The 19,039-nt window shown below is 51.2% G+C and overlaps 1 protein-coding gene across 4 annotated transcripts in view; it reads right to left on the reverse strand.

Annotated features, from left to right (window-relative positions):
* Positions 1–19,039, reverse strand: part of LOC114486364 (growth factor receptor-bound protein 10-like) — a 96,132-nt gene that overhangs the window by 3,980 nt on the left and 73,113 nt on the right. For 3 of the 4 annotated variants that reach the window (XM_055085135.1, XM_055085136.1, XM_028490283.2), the window contains 2 exons: positions 5,606–5,737; positions 1,193–1,394 (listed from right to left, as the gene is read on the reverse strand). In XM_055085135.1, coding sequence (XP_054941110.1) covers positions 1,193–1,394; positions 5,606–5,737 — 334 coding nt within the window. The remainder of the gene's footprint in view (positions 1–1,192; positions 1,395–5,605; positions 5,738–19,039) is intronic. The other variant, XM_055085137.1, reaches the window with a different exon arrangement.

Here is a 19,039-nt window from a genome sequence, read left to right on the forward strand (position 1 = left end):
CCACCCCCGACCCCAGGCTGCCAGAACTACCCACCGAAACCCCAATCCAAGCCTCGCTCACCTGGCTCAAACCCTTCTCTCGTCTCTCCCCTTGGAGGGGCTCCCAAAGGCCCCTGGCTCTGGCCCTACCTGTTGGGATCTCTTTTCTATCCCTCTCTGCGGAGGTCTGATAGACACACAAAGCCGCGCGCATTCAATGTCCACGACTGGACGAGCTTAGAGAGAAGAACACGCCGTGACCTGTCACCACAGTCTGGCCGTAAACCTCCTCCAGTGTTCACGCCCACCCTCCTCACTTATCATTAGTATTTTGTGTGCGTGTGTGTGATAAGAACACGTCACACGAGACCGGGCCCTGTAGCAAGCTCCTCAACACGCAGTGCAGCACTGCTAACTCAGGCCACGCTGCACGGCACGCCGGCAGGCCTCGTCCACCAGGTTAAACTGACCCTCTGGACCCTCCGACCGGCACCTCCCAGCTGGCCCCCGGCAACCCTCTCCACTCCCCGCCTCCACACTCCTGGCGCTTTCAGGCTCCCTGTGGAAGTGGAATCACGTAGTAACTGTCCTTCTCTGTGGGTCCCATTTACTCGGCACACTGTCCATGCTGTCCGGCCATGGATGAAAGGACGGAGAAAACGTGATACATACACGTGGCACGTACATACATACACTCGGCCATAGAAAAGGAAGGGGATCCGGCCACTTGCGACACCAGGGCTCATCTCTCCTGCTCACCCTTCGACAGCCAGTTCAGAGGTCTGCTTCCTCCAGGGAGCCCTCCTCCACTGCCCAGAGTCCCTCCCTCCGGCCCCGGCCTTTCCAGGGAGGCTGAGCCTCCTCCCCCTGGCCCCCGGGGGAACGGGCTCAGGTGTCCGAGGCTGCACGTTTCTGACCAGCCCCCGGTCCCCGGCCCCACCCCGGGCAGTGAGGCCTGGGAGCCCTCCGTGGACTGCCTGGCCGTTCGTTCATTTATTCCAGGGCGGTCTCCTCTGACGGGGTTTCTGCACGTTGCACCGGCCCGGCACAGAGCAGGTGCTCATATCCTACAGGTGCCCTGAACTGAACCAGGTACCAGCAGGTACCCCGGCGGCCCTGCTAGACAGAGGGAAGGAAGGGGCCCACCCAGCTGAGCCCGGCGCCGTGGCCCCGAGACCCACCCCTCGCTCCTGGCGGGGAGGCCAGGGCCCACCTGACGGCAAGGATGTGCATGGGCTGGGACCGTTGCAGCCTCTGCCGCGGGGCCACCTGCCCCTGCAGGGGCCTTGCTCCGGGGGGCCGGCCGCGGGGATGCCGGCCGTTGTGCAGGAGGGGCGCCGTCTCCGCGGCCGCGCACAGGCTCTCCAGGGACGCATCCATGTCGTTCACCAGCGTCTCCAGGTCCACGTCGTCCTCTGCGCGTCGAAAGGGAGAGAAAGACAAACGTCAGCAGCAGCGAGGGGCCACGGCCAGGTTCCAAGACTCCCACCGTCTTAAAATACGACGTGAGGGTGGAGGACGGTAACTGCAACAAGCGCACATTTCTGTGAGGAACCATCTGTGTCCTAGGTATTGTCATCTGTCGACACTCCAGAAGCAATCCAGTAATCACAGCCCACCTGCCTTTCCCATCTGTACGGGAGACCCTCTCGGGGCATCTGCTGGGGTGCAGGGGGCCACGCGCAGCCTGAGCCCCGACCTCGGCCGGCCAATCGCCGGGGCACAAGGAGCCCTAAGGAGGCCAGTCAGGGCTTCTCGCTTCCCCGAAATTCCAGAAGAGAAGCAGAGAGACAGCAACGGAGCAGCTCCCGACCCTGATCCCAGCCTCGTCTGCGAAGGCCACCAGGAGGGCCGCAGACGCGGCAGACGGGCCCCGGGCGTTGCTGCTGGCGAGACCCGCACCTGCAGGCCTCTGGGTGCCCGAGAGCCAGGGGGAGGCTGCCTTCACGTAAGAAGGCCCGAGGCCGACGCAGAGAGAGGACGACAGGAAACGCCAGAAAGAGAGACGGGTAGTTTTATGTGTCGGTGTGGCTGAAGCCGGTCAACCATCATTCTAGATGTTTCCGTGAAGTTACTCTTAGACGAGAGTCTAAGAGAGACGAGAACAATGCGGGCCCCGGCCCTTCCCGGGTCCGCAGCCTGCGGCCCCGCACACGTGGACGTGGACTCACGACTGTGCGAGTCTACTCCTCCCAATAACCAACCCCAAACACACGCACATGCACATCCCGTGGGCTCAGTTCCGGAGATCCGTCCCTTTCTAACAACACGGCCGACGCAACTGAGGCTGCCTCTCACGAGTAGGTCGCATGTCACCCAAGTCACAGTCCATCATCTGCTCCCCCGGAGCCCAGGGGACACCCAGGGGACACACCAGAGCTTAGGGCCCAAGACAGCCAGGCCTCGCCCCACCGAGGTGAGCAGCCCCTGAGGGGCAGGAGAGCACCTGCTGCCCCAGCCCTGCCCCTGTCCTGCGCCTGCCGGTTCGGGGCCCAAGCCCCAGTCCCGGGTCTCCATCCCTCCGGGTCTGCAGCTCTCACTGGGGCTCACAGTGGTGCCAGGCCAGCAGGTGGGCGTGAGGCATCAGTGAGTCCTCACCTGCTCTGTAACAGAGCCTGGCGCAGGGTAAACACTTGGTCGATGTTATTTATTTGCTCTGTTTCATTTATTCCTCACAAAACAATGCAGAGTGGTGCCTATTAACCTGGTTTAACAGCCAAGGAAGTCGGTCCAGGGTAGTCAAGAAACTTGCCCCAGGTCACACCAGCAGTCAGCAGGGAACCTGGAATCTGAAAACAAGTTTTGCAGCTGCCGACGTGAGCTCACCAGTTGCGCACTCCATCAGTGAGCTCACGGAACTTTCTGGAACACTGACCTCCCTGCCCCTCCCGCTCCCCCCACAAATGTCTCCGATGCCTCTGCTTTGTTCGGCCTCCCTGTCTCACGAGGCAGAAGGGCAGGAGGAGACAGAAGGAAACAAAACAGAACAACAACAAAGGCCAGCCTAGAAGGCACGGAAGCCGCAGGGCGCAGGGGGCGGGTCAGCGGGGGTGTTTGGGATCAGGGAGTCTCTGGTCGGGTGCGGGGGGTGCAGTGCAGGTACGGAGAGATCCAGGAAGAGGCAGGAAGACCACAGAACAGCCCTCCCCCAAGGCCCCTCTACCCTCCAGGCAGTGGTGCCCGGAAGAGAGGTCTGGGGAGCGTCTGGACCAGACGAGAGATGTTACAGTCTGCAGGCAGGCCCTGAGGACGGACAGAAAGACACACGGATGGGCGGGGGGTGGGGAGGGGGACAGGGGAGGGGGAGAAGGACAGGCGGCTGCTGAAATCGCAGTATGAGAGTGCAGTCCCGCTGGAGCCAAGGACAGAGGCCCAGGCAGGGTGGGCGGTAGGGCAGAACCCGGGAAGAAGGGGGGGTGTCTGGGGGGGTTGTTGTGCAGAGACCCCAGCACCCGGGGGAGGGCTGACGGGGGAGAGGGCAGAGCCCTGCACCTCCAGGCCTTGCGGGGAGAAGGAGCTGAAAGATGCTGCTACGGCTCAGGTTATGTGTTGTCTAGTATTAATAATCCCAGGGCCAGATATTAAAAGGACCAAGTGCTGCATCGATACTTAGTAACTAATTACGGTGAAATCGATCATTAATCCATCACAAGGGAGGACGTGGGAGTCAGCGGGCAGGGCTCCCGCTCAGAGTCCAGGAGGCAGGTGGGGAGGAGGGGCCAGACCCCTGCAGGGGTCCCCACATGCCCACGGGCCCCTGGTCCCTTCGGGGCCCCTGGTCCCTTCGGGGCCCCTGGTCCCTGCGGGGCCGCTGGGTGCAGGTCCTCGTCCGTAAACTAGGAAGCAACATGGGCAACAACAAAAACCGTGGACAGTGGCCACCCAAAGAGAGCCGTCGCTGAACAGGAGGGAGCTCGCCTAGTTATCTGACGAGGAAAAGCAGGAGTTGTGCCAGAGTTCCCAGGTCGGAGCTTTAGGAAAGTTCTAGCACGTGTCCATCGAGAAGGCCACTCGCCTCCTTTACTCACATGTGGCTGACCTGTAATTGCTGCTTAAGTAAAACTCTGTACACCAGTGAGTCCACGTGCCACCCTGCCTCACCCTAGTAACAACTCAGTATTTCCATCTAAATGGACCATTTAAGAATCAATAGGATGAAACACCAAGTCCACTGGAATCATGGAGCTGGCCTTGGCTGTAGACAAGTGGCCTTGGTGTGGACAGGCAGCCGAGGGAAGCTCAACGGGGATCCGATGGTGCTTCACCAGCAGCGTCTCCTACTTGATTAACATGGGGAGGAAACCCAGCAGAACACAAAGGCCACTGTCTTCCCGGCTTTAGAGATCAAACAGGACTAGCGTTCTCGCTCTCTGACAGATTTCAGCCAAGAAAATAAAAGGTCCTATCCCCTCAGGTGGATTTTCCTTCGAGTCATTTCTTCCCCACGCATTTCTGAAAGCCCTTGGCTGTGCCCACGGGGGCAGGCCTCTGTGTCTCCTGTCCTTTTCTTTATGTTCCTTCTCCTGCCAGCCAGGGTCCTTCCTGGGCCACCCCGCGCTGCACTCAGGTCACTGTGCTTTCAGGAACGCAGAGTGATTCTGACATCATTCAAAGTAAATATAAAGGCAAATTGGACGTAAGCTGGTAAATATAAAGGTAAAAGGTGTAGGTGCAAGGCACTCACTAAAGTGCTTTAACTCTCCTCTGAGGTGGGTTATTGATAAAACCACTTTCTACGCTAATACATTTAATGGTGAATCTGTTAGAGCCAGGTTAGTCATTTAACATTCACTTGGTAGGTTAGAATTTTCATAAATCAACTCCAACCACTATGTTGGCATGTTTCAAACTTGCCTATTTTCCACAGCCCTTAGAGAAAGAATAGAGACTAAAATATCCTAATCTAGGACAAACTTTTAAAACTTCCTGTGGGGTCAGTTAGCATTTTGTCTGTTTGGATAATAACATCACTTAGCGTTGTCTGATTTTACTTAAACTTTGTTAAATTCTAATAAAGACTGATAACTAAATCTTCCTAACAAGGGTTTTAAAGGGTTGATTCTAAAGAGGACGCTTCTCCACATGCGATGGACTTTTAAAAAAATTACTACACGGAGATTTTGCTGGAATGACATTCAATTCTTTCGAATGTTCCATGAGCCAGTCCACCGTGGAGCAAGGCTGCCCCGTGTCTCTCCTACACGTGTGGCCGTCTGCACGAATCCAGGTGGATCGGTGCTCACCCGTGGGAGGAAGTCTTCCTGCAGCGTCGTGCAAGTGGCAGAATCAAACACCAGGGCATTAATAACAAAGCAGAGGCTTCTGGAAAGGACTGTTAAGATTAAGTGTCTATAGCTGCTACCTTGAGGCCAAAGTATCTGCCGTGAGCCGGTACCTCTGAAAGGAGTCCTGCAAGGGGGAAGGGAAACAATTCTATACGTGACGTTCCGCTCCATACGGATTTGGCAGGGTATATTTACTGGACAAATGTAGGTCAAACAACATGGTTGTAAGTCAAGTTATCAATAGTTATTTTCCTTCCTTAAATAACCCAGTCCTAAGCTGGTCAGAGACTTTTGTCCCAAACGTCTGAGTCGTTCATCGGATCCCCAAATCACAGGTGTACCTGGCCTCACTGTCATCTTTAGCAAAGGAGGCTCGCTGAGGTCTAAAACGAGTACAAATTCGGTGAAACACATGCACGTTTGGATTATTCCCGGAGAATGTCTTCCAGAAGCCAGGCCAGGAAGAGGGCAGGCTGCAGGCAGAGAGGAGAGAGTGAGTCACAGGAGGACCTGACTGGCACCGCCTCCTGCCACCCCACGGACCCCACGGACCCCACTGGCTCCACTGGCTCCACTGCCCCCTGCTCGGTTCACAGCGCCCTCTAGTGGCTTCTTTAATTAGATAGTAAAGATGACACTGGATCCGCTTTACGAAATTATTTTGGCACCTTAAAGAAATGCTACTTGCACCACGTGTGCGCCAGATGCATCCTTCCTGTCCTTTCTTTACGGACCCACGGAAGCCTCTCCCCCGTCTCCCCCCATTTTCACGTATGAGGCGCGCGCTGAAGTAACAGAGAGCTGGCAGGGCAGGGCACCGACTTCCTTACAAGGCTCAAACCCTAGAGGGTGATAAAGTCTTAAGTAGGAGGAGATTTGTCCCTGAGAAGAAAAAAGTAGATGGCATTTGTAAGGCTGTGGTAAGAGCCTTCATCTTCCTCCATGGTTCCTGGCACACGGCTCCTGAAATCCTTGTGATTTCCTAACTGATACGAGTTAAGGGGAGCATCTTCGTTATAACATCTGGCCCTTTTCTGTTGTTGCTCCTGAAATAGCTCCCGAGCTACTAGTAAAGGGGAAAGAAGTGTGTTTTGTTACTCGTAACAAGCCCCTTTCGACTAGGTCTGAATTTATGGGAATGAGGTGATTTCTGGAAAGCCCCCAGATAAGCACTTGATAGAGACTGGCTGCCAGGGGAACCAGCTGTGTGATTAGAGGCTGGGACTTTTAGCCCCACCCCCGAGCTCCAGGGAGGCCAACTGCAAATGGCCAATGATTTCATCAATCATGCCTGTACCATGAAGCCTCTATAAAAACCCTAAAAGACTGGGCCTTGAGAGCTTCCAGGTCGGCGAGCAGGTGCGGGTGCTGGCAGGGTGACCCCGAGGGCAGGAAGCTCCGCCCCGCCTCCCCGGGTACCCTGCCCTCTGCATCTCTTCATCTGGCTCTTCCTGAGTTGTACCCTTGACAACAAACTGGTCATGTAGTGAGTAAACCGTCTTGCTGAGTTCTGTGGGCTGCTCCAGTAAATGATCAAACCAGGTACATAGCATCAGAATTGAACTAAATTGTAGGACAGCCAGCTGGGCTGGGAGAATTACTTGGAGTCATTCTAAGAACAAAAGTATTCAGGGAGCTTTCTTGACAGCACAAGACCTGAAAATTGCCCAGCACACGTGCAAAGGCCAAAGTTCTCACACATTTCTACCTGGACAGGAACTAAAGGCCCAGCCTGCAAAAGCACTTTCAACCTAAACCATGTTCCCTGGGCAAGCTTTTGCTGTTGACCTCTAAGCAGTTAAAACCTTGTACAAATATAACTCAACATGCTACTGAAATACCTTTTTGCAGCACACCAATTCATCTTCAATCCTCATGTATTCTAGTCACGTGTATTTAATTTTTAGTATGTAGAGGTGCTTGGACATAAGTAAGCAGAATAAGAAAATGAAGTATTACACCATTAGAGTAGTCTTTTCTGTTCTGATTCATGATATGTAAGGATATTCAGCCAATATAGAAGCAAATCACCTAACCCCAACTCCAAATAAAAATACAAATGCAACCCCCAAATCCTGTCATTGAACAAACAAACAAACAAAACCAATGCTTTATTTCAGTGGTTACTTGGGCAGGCAGGACATAAAAACCCTCAGAATTAGTCTGTCTGGCATATGCACAGAAATACATACACAGCATTGGAGAGAGTCACAACTCCCGATGTCTTCCATGTTTACAAGAGAGACGTTTTCCCAACACGCGGGAAAACTGGCGTCCTTCCCTGTCTACCACCACAGACAACAGTAATTGTCAAGTTCAATGTCTATTAAATTGAGAAATACGGGTCAACAAAATGATTAATTAAACAACCTATAAGAATTTGCGTGTGTTTGTTTTTTTTTCATTAGGACCATATATACATTTGAAAAAGTGCTGCCTACACTTTTTGGGCAGCTGTGGCGCTCAGAGGACCCCCCTCTCCCAGGACCCACAGGCCACGTGGGTGGAACCACCGCCCAGAGCACAGTCAGGGTCAGCTGGTGACATGAAACTGGACAAATACACACACACACCCTGGGACCAATCCAGTCAGACAAAGTGACCATTAAAACAACCCTCCCAATCTGCTGATTCTGGGCAATCTGCGCCTTGCTTTGTATCAATAGCTGGTAGGTAGCCTGATTATGTTTCTTGGAACGCCTTTCCTTCTGCTAAAATCCAGATGCAGGACTGTGCCCTCAGAAAGGGAACGCGCGTATTTAGTTACTCGTGTGTCCAGTTCCTGGAGAGCTCTGGCACTTTCTTCTGTTCTTTAGGAACTGCATCCAGAACCCCTCCCTAGAGCATCCCACAGCCAGTGACAAAGCCACCACCCTACCAGGCAGCCCTGTCGATAGTACAGAGTACGTAGACCACTGACGTTCTGCCTCCACGACATCTGCAACCGGTTTTCCTCAAAGCCACATTTAGGTCTACACCTTCTGTCTAAAGAAGCAACACCCCTTATGATTGCTTAAGGGTCTACAGCTGTGACTTAGCACCATCAAGACGGGATTTAGACGCAAACCCTGTCTACAACCACACAGATGAGAAAGGCTGTGGGCACTGCTTAGAGGTTCGTGCGTTTTATGTTAGGTATGTTGTACCACAATTTGAAAAACAATAATAAAATAGTGAAAGCATTTTTTAAATTGGAATGCTTAATATTCTCAAATACATTCACTGAGGGTCTTCTCCTGGCTGAGCTACTTGGGTGCCTTTAAGAAGCCCCCAACCCTAAACCTGCCTGCCTGGGACCAATGCCACGTGCTTGGACCTCACGGGCAGGGCGTCCTGGGCTGCCCCACCCTCCCCGGAGCCCACTCCAGGGGACGCCCTGCCCACCCGTCGGCCTCAAGCCCCATCCCTCTGGCGGACAGGTGCCCCCCTCCCCGATTCTGCACACCTGTGGTCCTCACTTGTCCCCAGAAAGAGCACCAGCCTAGGCCATGGAGGCTGAGGGCCACGGGGGGACCCCTGGGGCTGGCTTCTTGGGTGACCGGCCAAGGACGCCCAGGCAGACTGGCTCGTGAAGGCCCAGGACCACGACACTCGTTTCCCCAGTGACACGCAACATGCGTTCCTCTTCCAACGAACATTAACTTTTAGTACACACGTGTATGCTTCTCCAGCAACGCCGTGGACTGCAACAGGTAGGTGTTCAACCACACCTGTGTGCATCCTCCCATAAGGGCGTCATGTTTCGATGGCTTGTGCAGGGCCTGGCCGTCAACGGAGGCTGAACGAACAGACCCGCAGAAACGCAGCCAGTCGGCGTCCTCTCACAGCCCTGCCAACTACGCTTCACCGTCTCCCCGGAGCAGCGGCTGGAAGGGCCCGGATGCTGACAGCAGTGACCCTCAGGGCGGAAGCTGGGCTACGTCTCACCACCGGGTCTGTGACAGCCCAGGAGGCCGCAACACTCGGAGGGCAGGACACGGTACTACCTCCGGGGCAGAGGAGAGTCAAACGCAGACATCCTAGCAGCCTGGCGAGCCAGCTCCACCACCACAGCAGACAAGCAAAAGAGTGATTAATGACGAATCACTCTGGACCCTGATTCCCGTGAGATGTACTTGTCCCATCTACGTCTTAAGAAAGAGCTGCAGAATAATTCTACCCAAAAAACAAATAAAGAAAACGAGGGGGGGCTTCCCTGGTGGCGCAGTGGTTGCGCGTCCGCCTGCCGATGCAGGGGAACCGGGTTCGCGCCCCGGTCTGGGAGGATCCCACGTGCCGCGGAGCGGCTGGGCCCGTGAGCCGTGGCCGCCGAGCCTGCGCGTCCGGAGCCTGTGCTCTGCAACGGGAGGGGCCACAACAGAGGGAGGCCTGCATACCACAAAAAAGAAAAAAAAGAAAAAAAAAAGAAAAAAAGAAAATGAGGGAAGCTACGCATTGCACTCAGTGATGCCATTCACTGATATTCAAGAACTGACATAAGAGAAAAGAGCGTAAGTTTCCCCCTTTCTTGGATTTTTATCCCGTCACACTGTTGCCAGGCAAGACCTGGATATCACGTAGTTTCTTTCAGGTCTTTAAGACTGTTTGTCTTCTGCACCTTGGAGCACAATTTCCCAGGACCAAAAAGTTACAACTGCCGACCAAGGACCAAGGACCCGAGCTACAGATTGCAGAAAAAACTACAGACTCTGTTGTGTAATCTCTATTTGTACTATTAGAGGACAACTTGGAGGAGTGGGGAGAACAGAAACAAACTCACAAAATATCGCTCAAAAGGGGCAAAAGAGTAATTGCATCTTTCTCAAGTCATCCTTAGCAATGTCATCTTTTTCTCCTCAACCTTCGGTTTTGATTCCCAATTCTTCCGTTACATCACCAATCAGGGCAGAAACCTGGGTGTAAGAAACTATGCAAATAACTTGTCATTCCGGAAGGTTCCCATTTTCCATTACTCTTAGAAATATTAATCCAAGAACACTGCAACTGAACAGGGAAAATCCAGGGCGCAGGCCAAAAGCCTGTCACTCACTGGCACTGTGATGGCAAACAGGCAACGTTTTTACAGGTAAATTATCTTCACCACCCCATTCAACGGTAACCCTCTCTGGTTCTGTGTATTTGCCGCCATAAATGTAAAATTCCTTCGTGTAACCCATGCTTGTCTTCATTCAGCAGATATTGACTGAGCACAAACGACACCTCTGACATCGGTCCAGCTTCTGGAAACACAGACATTCACAAAAGAGAAAAGAACCCCACCATCTAAACGTAATGAAGTCCTAGGCATCACTCTCGGGAAAAGGATTACGGCGCTAAATGCAAAGTTGCAAGGAAGGAGGTGAAACTTCTTCCACCACCTCTGGAAAAACAATTCCCTCTGTGAAGAAGCTAAAACCCACTCCGGTGTACGAGAGGAGGAGATGGAGATATTCCAAACAGGGACCGGACTCCTCGTGGAAAGGGGGGACCTCAACCCCAACTGAGCGTCTTACAAGAGAGGTTAGGGGCATGCGGGCAGCAGGAGTGGCAGAGAGGACACCTTGTGTCCTCAGATGGAAACAGCCTTGGTAGAGACTGTTAATGAACTGCCCAAACCAGAAAAGTATCCTAGAGGACAGACACTCTCCCAGGACGGCTGCGCTCCCTAGCTGGCAGAAGACGAGGACTTTACAACAAGATCTCTGTTATGTAAGGCAAGGCGGTCAAGCAGAGGGCACTCGGCTCTACGGAGAGCCCAGTTTCTCAGGCATCAGGATGGGGAAACTCCTTCCAGGAGAACGTACCAGGCAATTCCAAGAAATGGCACATCTCCCGGAACTGCAATGCCCAGGAGAGAGGAGCTGTCTTTGCAGGATGTGATGGAAACAGGGCTTAAGTGGAAAGATGCAACGTTCAGGAGGGGTCGGTGGGGCTGGGACCACGGAGATCCATCCCTCGGGAATCTGTCTGATGAGCAGGACCCCCTGGGAGGCTCGCTTGTGAAAACAGGTTCCTGGGACTCACTTGGATTCATCCTGAATCCAAATCTTTGGAGTCGGGTCAAGGAATGAACGGAGTTCCTAAGCAAGGGCTTACGATTCTTATGAAAATGATTTGTCAACCAAGAGAACTAACAGCACACATATAAGCGGCACCTTCTGAATAACACCCCAGCAGAAGGAAAACTCATGACATTCTTTCTCAGAACTTGGGCCTCGATGGACACGAGTTCTGAAGGAGCGAGCCCAGAGGGAGAGGCTGCACATGCTGGATCCACGAGAGAGGGTTTTTTGGGTTTTTTTGGTACGTGGGCCTCTCACTGCTGCGGCCTCTCCCGTCGCGGAGCACAGGCTCCGGAAGCGCAGGCCCAGCGGCCGCGGCTCACGGGCCCAGCCGCTCCGCGGCACGTGGGATCCTCCCGGACCGGGGCACGAACCCGCGTCCCCTGCCTCGGCAGGCGGACTCTCAACCACTGCGCCACCAGGGAAGCCCCATGAGAGAGGGTTTTGATTTTCACTCTCTCTCTACATACGTGACACTGCATTTATTAATGATGAAGACACACAGTAGCAGCCATCTCCAGCACCAGGTCTTACGCCGGGCATATCCTGTAGGTCAAGCAGTGTCTAATCTTCCTACTAAGCCAGCCAAGTAGGCATTTTTAAGATTTCAGATAAAAAAGCCAAGACATAGGGAGACTCAGCTCTCCCAAGATGAAGATGGAGGTCAAAGCCAACTCCAAGGGTGGACATCCTGCTTCCCTGGTACATTATAATTTTAACTTTCCTCAGTTTTTCTCACTATAGTTTTAGTTTAATTTCCTATGTACCCACCATTCTTTGTCACTAACCTTGAGTTTCCAGAGGCTGGACCTGCACGTTCTTGTGCCTTTTCCTCCCTACCTAACCTCACAGCTGGCACACAGCAGGTGGTCGGTAAATGTCAGCTGAGTATGTGGAAAATGGAGTCACCAGCCTCCATAAATCAAGCTGTAGAATTTTCCAGAAGGTCAGACAGCCAGGCAGAGTTCCCAAACTCTCTTGGGGCTGCTGAGTCCCCCTGTTAGTTCCCTGGAAAAAGGCCCGCCGGGCAAGTCACAGCCAGGCCACCAAGTGAATAAATGCCAGAGGTTCTAATTCCAGCAGGGATGGAGGACTGTCTGAGGCCCAGGGGTCTCCTGCAGGAAGCATCACCTGGCAGGCCAGGCCTCTGCCTGTCCCTGTGCGCCTCCCTGACCACGTCGGGCCCACCTGGCCATCCCCAAGGTCGCAGGGACCACAGAAGGATTCCGTCTCCATTCAGGATGCGCAGGTACCGGCAACCACACAGTGCAGGGCCAGAGGGGACAATCAGTGAGAAAACACAGAAACTGGTGTCACGGAGAGTTAGTCCATTAGCTGCAGGGAAGGGAGAAACCATCTCCCTACGATGCAGACCTCTAGCTGGCCTTGTGTCGGCAGCCCCTGGGGTTCACTACACTGAGCCCCCCAAACAGGAAGCATTCGTGATGCAAAGGTGCTTTTAGCCATCTGACACACGAGTGGATGGAGTCCACTGCGATTATTTTTCAAAATATATCCCAGATGTGCCCTTGGAGGTGGAAGGAATGACAACCTGTGCCCCCATCTCCTCTAGCCCCTGCCCCCCCGCTCCTGAAAAGGTCAGGACAGTTACTAAAGTCTCTCTCAGGCAGGACGAGGCCCAGGGTTGAGCAAGCGTTGGCTACCCGGCCCTGGCAGGGGCCCAGCTCTAAGGGAGCAGCAGAGGGCGGTGGGAACCACCAGGCAGGCTCCTGGCTCCGGGGCCGGCGCCCGGTTACTTAATTCTGCGGAAACACCGGCTCCTCCCAGGATCTCCGAAAGGGTCAGCTAGTCACGTACCCGCAGGGCCTGCCCCCGGGTAAGGAGCTGAGATCTTTGAGGGCCTTCCTGGAGACAGATCAACGCACAGTGGGGTACAGAATATTAGCTAATATTAGACACATGAACAAGTGATGCTGTAGCCTTGCTGAAGTACTCTTGAAGGCAGCAGTACACTGTGTCCTGAAGATCGGAGGGTTACTTTTCCTTACGGAAAATCTCTAGCTTGAGATCTCCCTTTGGGGATAGACCTTAAAATTATAAAAGAAAAATAACTCATTCCCCCAAAAATTTTTTTTTACCTGAAATGGCTGGTTAATTGCAGTTAAAAAAATAAAGGCATTTAGATAAAGTGTAATATAAAGGAAGACATATATTGTTAGATTTCAGGAGCTAGGATATCCTAGTTTCCTACCTAAGAGCAATCTAAAGATATTCATTCATCACGGATCTTAATAATGAAGGAATTATAACTAAGTTGTGCCCCGTCGCTTCTAGAAGGGATTTATACTTCCTTGGACGAAAAGGTCCACGTGTTATATGACCAATAAATTAAAAAGGACCCACTGCTTCCTGTTGCATCCCTAGGGCCTGGGCCCCATGCCTGGTGTGGCCTGGACAAACAACAGATATTTGTTGAATGAATGAAATGAATGAAAGAGACAGGACGACTACAGCGGAGAGCATGAAAAGCCAAGGCCCCAGAAGAACAGAAGGTATTGTGGGGATAAAGCCTCTAGTGGGGGGCGGGCGCCCTGACAGCCCGAGGAAACAAGAAACATGAATGGAGTCCAATCATCCGCTCAAAGGAAACAGGCAAGAGTGACGTGAGCTGTCAGAGCGTCAGGGAAGCGAAGGCCCAGAAGAGCCGAGACTTGGGAAATCACACGGGATGACGGCGGGTGTTTCAATGCTGCTCCAAGTGAGAACCAGGAAGGACGAGGTCCGCCGCTTGCCCGACCCTGGGAAAGACAGAGTGAGAGCCGGTGCCTTGATGCCTTTCTGCTACCTCTTCCTTAGGGAGACAAATGATTGTCCCAGTGGAAGGCTGGAAGAAGTGGAACATCCAGGATGGGGCGTGGTGACCGTGGCATGCTACCCACTCGGCTGCTTTCAGGAACAAGGAAAATCCAGTCCCTACGGCCAACAGAATCTCAGTCTGAGGACCTGAAAAATGTGAGTAGTCAAAAAGAAAGGAAGATATGCATGGACTCTGATAAGGATGGAGGAGGAACCCTGAGGCAAAGCAGCAAAGGTGGCGAGAAGCGCAGACGCCAGAGCCCCCGGCCCAGCGGGTCTCGGGCCCAGCTCCGCCACTCCTCTGGGGAGTGATCTGGGCGACTTTTCTAATGCCTGTGCCTCAATTTCCTTCCCTGTAAATATGCGGTAATAACAGTGCCCACCTCAGGACAATTAAGTGCATTCGGTGAGTTAAAATACGAAACACAAGTTCTTAACAGGTGAAGAACCTATTTTTATAACAGGGAGGTCAGGTAAACATGGAAGAAACAGAGGACATGACACCTTTCTGATGGGCTGTAATATCATCACTTGAAAGGATGCTGCAGAAGCATCCTTAAGGGCTTTTTTGCATCTTAACCCAGTCAAAGGTGTTTAGGCACAGGGAAGGGGTAAAAGAAATCAAAACTACATCAGCTCTGGCATCAACATCCAGCCAGAGGCTGATATTCGTTACGATTCAGGATTTTGTCGAGCATTTCTTTCTGAACATTATCTTTGGAAGACAGGCTAGTTTCACTATAAGGAAATGATAGTAAGAAAATAAAAGTTACGTGTGTGTGTGGAGGGGGGGTGAGTAAAGCACTGGAGATGTTCTCCATCATACAGTAAGAGATGAACTGGATGAAAGGGTATCCGTGAACCAGGACGCAAGCTCGGTTCAAAAGCAACCTCATCTTACATGGACACAACATTGTAAATCAACTATACCTCAATTAAAGAATATATTTTATTTTACTCTGGCTATTAAAAAAAATTTTTTTTAATAATTTTAAAGAAAGCAACCTCATCTTCTTGGCTGACTTACACTCTCTCACGTATCACCCCCTCATCCAAATGTTCCTGACACCTCATCAGTGGCACCACGAGAAGGGAAGGGCTCTGCTGACTGGTCTTGTCTTTGCTCGCCTGGAATCATCCGAAACCATGGAGGGTAGAGGCAGGAGCTCAGGCCCTTTCTGGAACCCACAGGTATATATATATGGCATGTGAGTTCAGAAATCCGATAAACAAACATCTGTAAAGTCCAACTATGGACAAGGCACTACAGCAGAACCTTCGAGATGAGGATGACATGGTTCCTGCCCTCAAGACGTGTATCATCTCAGGAGAAAGGGGAAAAATACAATACATAAAGGAACACTTAGAAGGTAGCTTTTATGTATAGGTGTGTGCTAGGTGTTTCCCTTCAACTATCTCAAAACGTGAAGGTGGAGAGACTCGGCTTCGATTCCAATTTCACCACCGTATGTGACCTCTCTGTGATTTCCAGGCAAGCACTGACCCTCTCCTGCCCCGGTTTCCCTATCTGTAGCTTTGATGACTAGATGAAAAAAATCAGACATGCAGGAGCATTTCTAGCACAGGACTCCAAAGTATCATCAGCGTCACCACTACTATTAATCTTCACAATAATTATGCAAGATCCGTGTATACAAACGAATAATCTATACTGCAGGGTGGTTACTAACTTGCCTGCTGTCACAGGGCAAGAGGAATCAAGAGGTAGAACAGCAGCCCCAAGCCCGGCCGCCCCCAGCATCCGGTGACATCAGATCAGCTCCCTGAAGGGGAAAGCCAAAACAAGACCATCTTTCTGCATCTATTTTTCCATCTCTAGCAAATGACATTCTTTTCTAATTTTGGTCTTCTCTGCTCGGCAAACAGACTCTGCCATGCGATACTGGGGGTTCTGAAATGGTCTTGCTCTACATCTTTCTTCTACGCTTACACTGTTCCTAGGGGAAGAAAAGCACTCCACCAAATACAGCTGTGCACATTAAAACCGCACCCTAATAACCAAAACTTTTGGTCTCAAGAAAACCAAGAGAAGCAACCAAGCAGAAAAGATCTGTGACGGGGTGACAGGACCATGGGAGGCCGGAGCCCGGAAGGCATGCCTCGATTCAGGGAGCCGAGCTGCTGGATTTCCGAGTCTCCTGAACCGGGGACCGACTCCGTTTCTGGGGTTCGCAACCCCAGGGATCATGGGCGATGCTTTGATCACATCTCAGGAGCCTTGGCTGTGTGCACACATGGCCCCGTCTCCAAGGAGAACACAGTCCCAGCTCATGCGCAGTGCCTTTCCTGCGTGGATTTCAAACCTCTCCACTCCTCGGGGCATCTCTGCTCAGCTGTGGTCTGCTGAATGGAGCAGGACAGGGCTGGACCACTCAGCTTCAGTGCTGAGCAAGAATAACAATCAGACACAAGTTGTTTAAAATGAGAAAAGGCCGAACTTCCGAAAACCACAATTCTCTGAAACCTCACATCTCAAAAAATATTGTCAAGAAAAAGCTAAACATAGAACATAGAATTCCCATACTATTAAGCAATTCCACTCCTAAGTATATGCCCAGAGGAACTGAAAGCAGAGACTCCAACAGATATTTGCACATCCATGTTCACTGCAGCATTAGTCACAACAGCCAAAAGGTGAAGGCAGACCTAGGGCAGACTGACAGATGAAGGGATAAACAAATGTAGTCTACAGACAACAAAATATAATTCAGCTATCAAAAGAATGAAACTCTCATACGTGCTACAACCAAGATGAACCTTCCAAACACTATACTAAGTAAACCAAGCCAGGCACAAAAGGACAAATATTGTATGAGTCCACGCACACGAGGTACCTAGAAAAGGCAAACTCACAGAGACAGAAGAGAGTAGAAGAGAGGTTACCAGGTCTTGCTTAATGGGTACAGAGTTTCTGTTTGGGATGATAAAACATTTTTCAAATAGATAGTGGTGAGAATTGCACGACACTGTGAATGTACTGAATGCTATTGAAACACACTTAAAAAGAGTTAAAATGGTAAATTTTATGTTGTATATATTTTACCCTCATTAAAAAATATATTTTTAAAATACTGTCAAGAGTAATTAATTCCAGCTATTGCAAAACCTCCCACTTTCCAAAGAAGACACATCCCTTTTGCAGCTTGCTGCTAGGAAATGTCTGAAGCATTTTTAACAACCGTCACACAAAAGCAAGCTGCTTAGGTTAGGAATGAGCTATAACAGAAACCAGGGCATTAAATCCTCTTTGCCAGAGAGAAGGAACAGGTCAAGGAAAGTCATGGCAGATCTTTTATTCTAAACATCAGGTCCCTTGAGAAGGACCAGATCAAACACCTCACAGACACCTAAGGCCTAGAGGTGGGGCACCTGGATGCCTTGAAGATGAAGGAAGCAAGAAAGAACAGCGCTCTGTCCCTGTCGAGTGCTGTCCCGGATCCCAAGCGGTCTCGTTAGGAGGAACTTCCGGCGCGGAGGTGGTAAGGAGAGGAGGGATGGCTCAGGGATGCAGGAGGGCCCCCTCCACCCCGGGCAGGACAGGCTGCAGGCTCCCGCAGGCTGTGCAGACCCCGACTTGGGAGGGGGCAGGGCCACCGCACCGGGAGGGCACCGGCCTCTGTGCCGCACAGCTGGACGCTGCAAAGCCCAGCCTGCGCACACCAACAGGCACAGGGACACGCGGGGCCGCAGGGGTGCCAAAGGAAGGCTGAGCATGTGGCACCTGGATGCACCTGAAAGAGAGAGAGCGAGACCTGCGCTTTTCTGCCCCACGTCACAGACCTGGGAGCACAGGCTCCCTCCAGCCCCGGACCAGCCGCCTCCACGTTTCCGTGTGAAATGACCGTGCACCATCACATACAAACACAGCATGCTTGCCTCTTTTGCAAACTGCCTGCTCCTGCTTTTTGCCAGTTTTTCTATTCGATTGTTTCTCTCATGTACAGGATTTTTTACAGTAAACTGAGGTTACTAATACTTTGCACGTTATATGCACTGCAAATATTTTTCCCGGGCCAAAGTGTGCCTTCCAGTGTTTTAGATGCTGCCTGTTAGGTTTGTACAGCGAATTTGTGTGTTATGGACTCAAACATCTTTCCTTTATGGTTGTGCTAAGTCTTACGTAGGAAGTCTTTTCTCAGCCTGAGTGTATGAAGATTCTCACTACTCATTAATTCTTTCTTTTTTTTTAATTTTTATTGGAGTCTAGTTGATTTACAATGTTGTTAGTTTCTGGTGTACAGTACAGTGATTCAGTTATACACATACATATTTCCACTCTTTTTCAGATTCTTTTCCCATATAGGTTATTAGAGAATATTGAGTAGAGTTCCCTGTGCTATACAGTAGCTCCTTATTAGTTATCTATTTTATATATAGTAGTATGTATATGTCAACCCCAATCTCCTAATTTATCCCTTCCCCCCACATTTCCCCTTTGGTGACCATAAGTTTGATTTCAAGATCTGTGTAAATGTCCATCGATAGATGAATGGATAAAGAAGATGTGGTACATATACACAGTGGACTATTACTCGGACATGAAAAAGGATGAAATCATGCCATTTGCAGCAACATGGATGGACCTAGAGATGATCATACTAAGTGAAGCAAGTCAGACAGAGAAAGACAAATGTCATATGATATCACTTATATGTGGAATCTAATAAAAAATGATACAAATGAGCTTATTCACAAAACAAAATCAGACTCACAGATCTTGAAATCACTAATTCTTATTATTAGACAAAATAAAAAACATTTTGTTTTCCACTTTCAGTCAGTCACTCACCTGAAATTGATGGCTGTGGATCATACATGGTAGGGATCCAGTTTGCCCCGTTTGCCCCCTGGAATCGATGGCTATGGATCATACATGGTAGGGATCCAGTTTGCCCC

This window comes from Physeter macrocephalus, chromosome 5, assembly GCF_002837175.3.
Source record: "Physeter macrocephalus isolate SW-GA chromosome 5, ASM283717v5, whole genome shotgun sequence".
NCBI lineage: Eukaryota > Metazoa > Chordata > Mammalia > Artiodactyla > Physeteridae > Physeter > Physeter macrocephalus.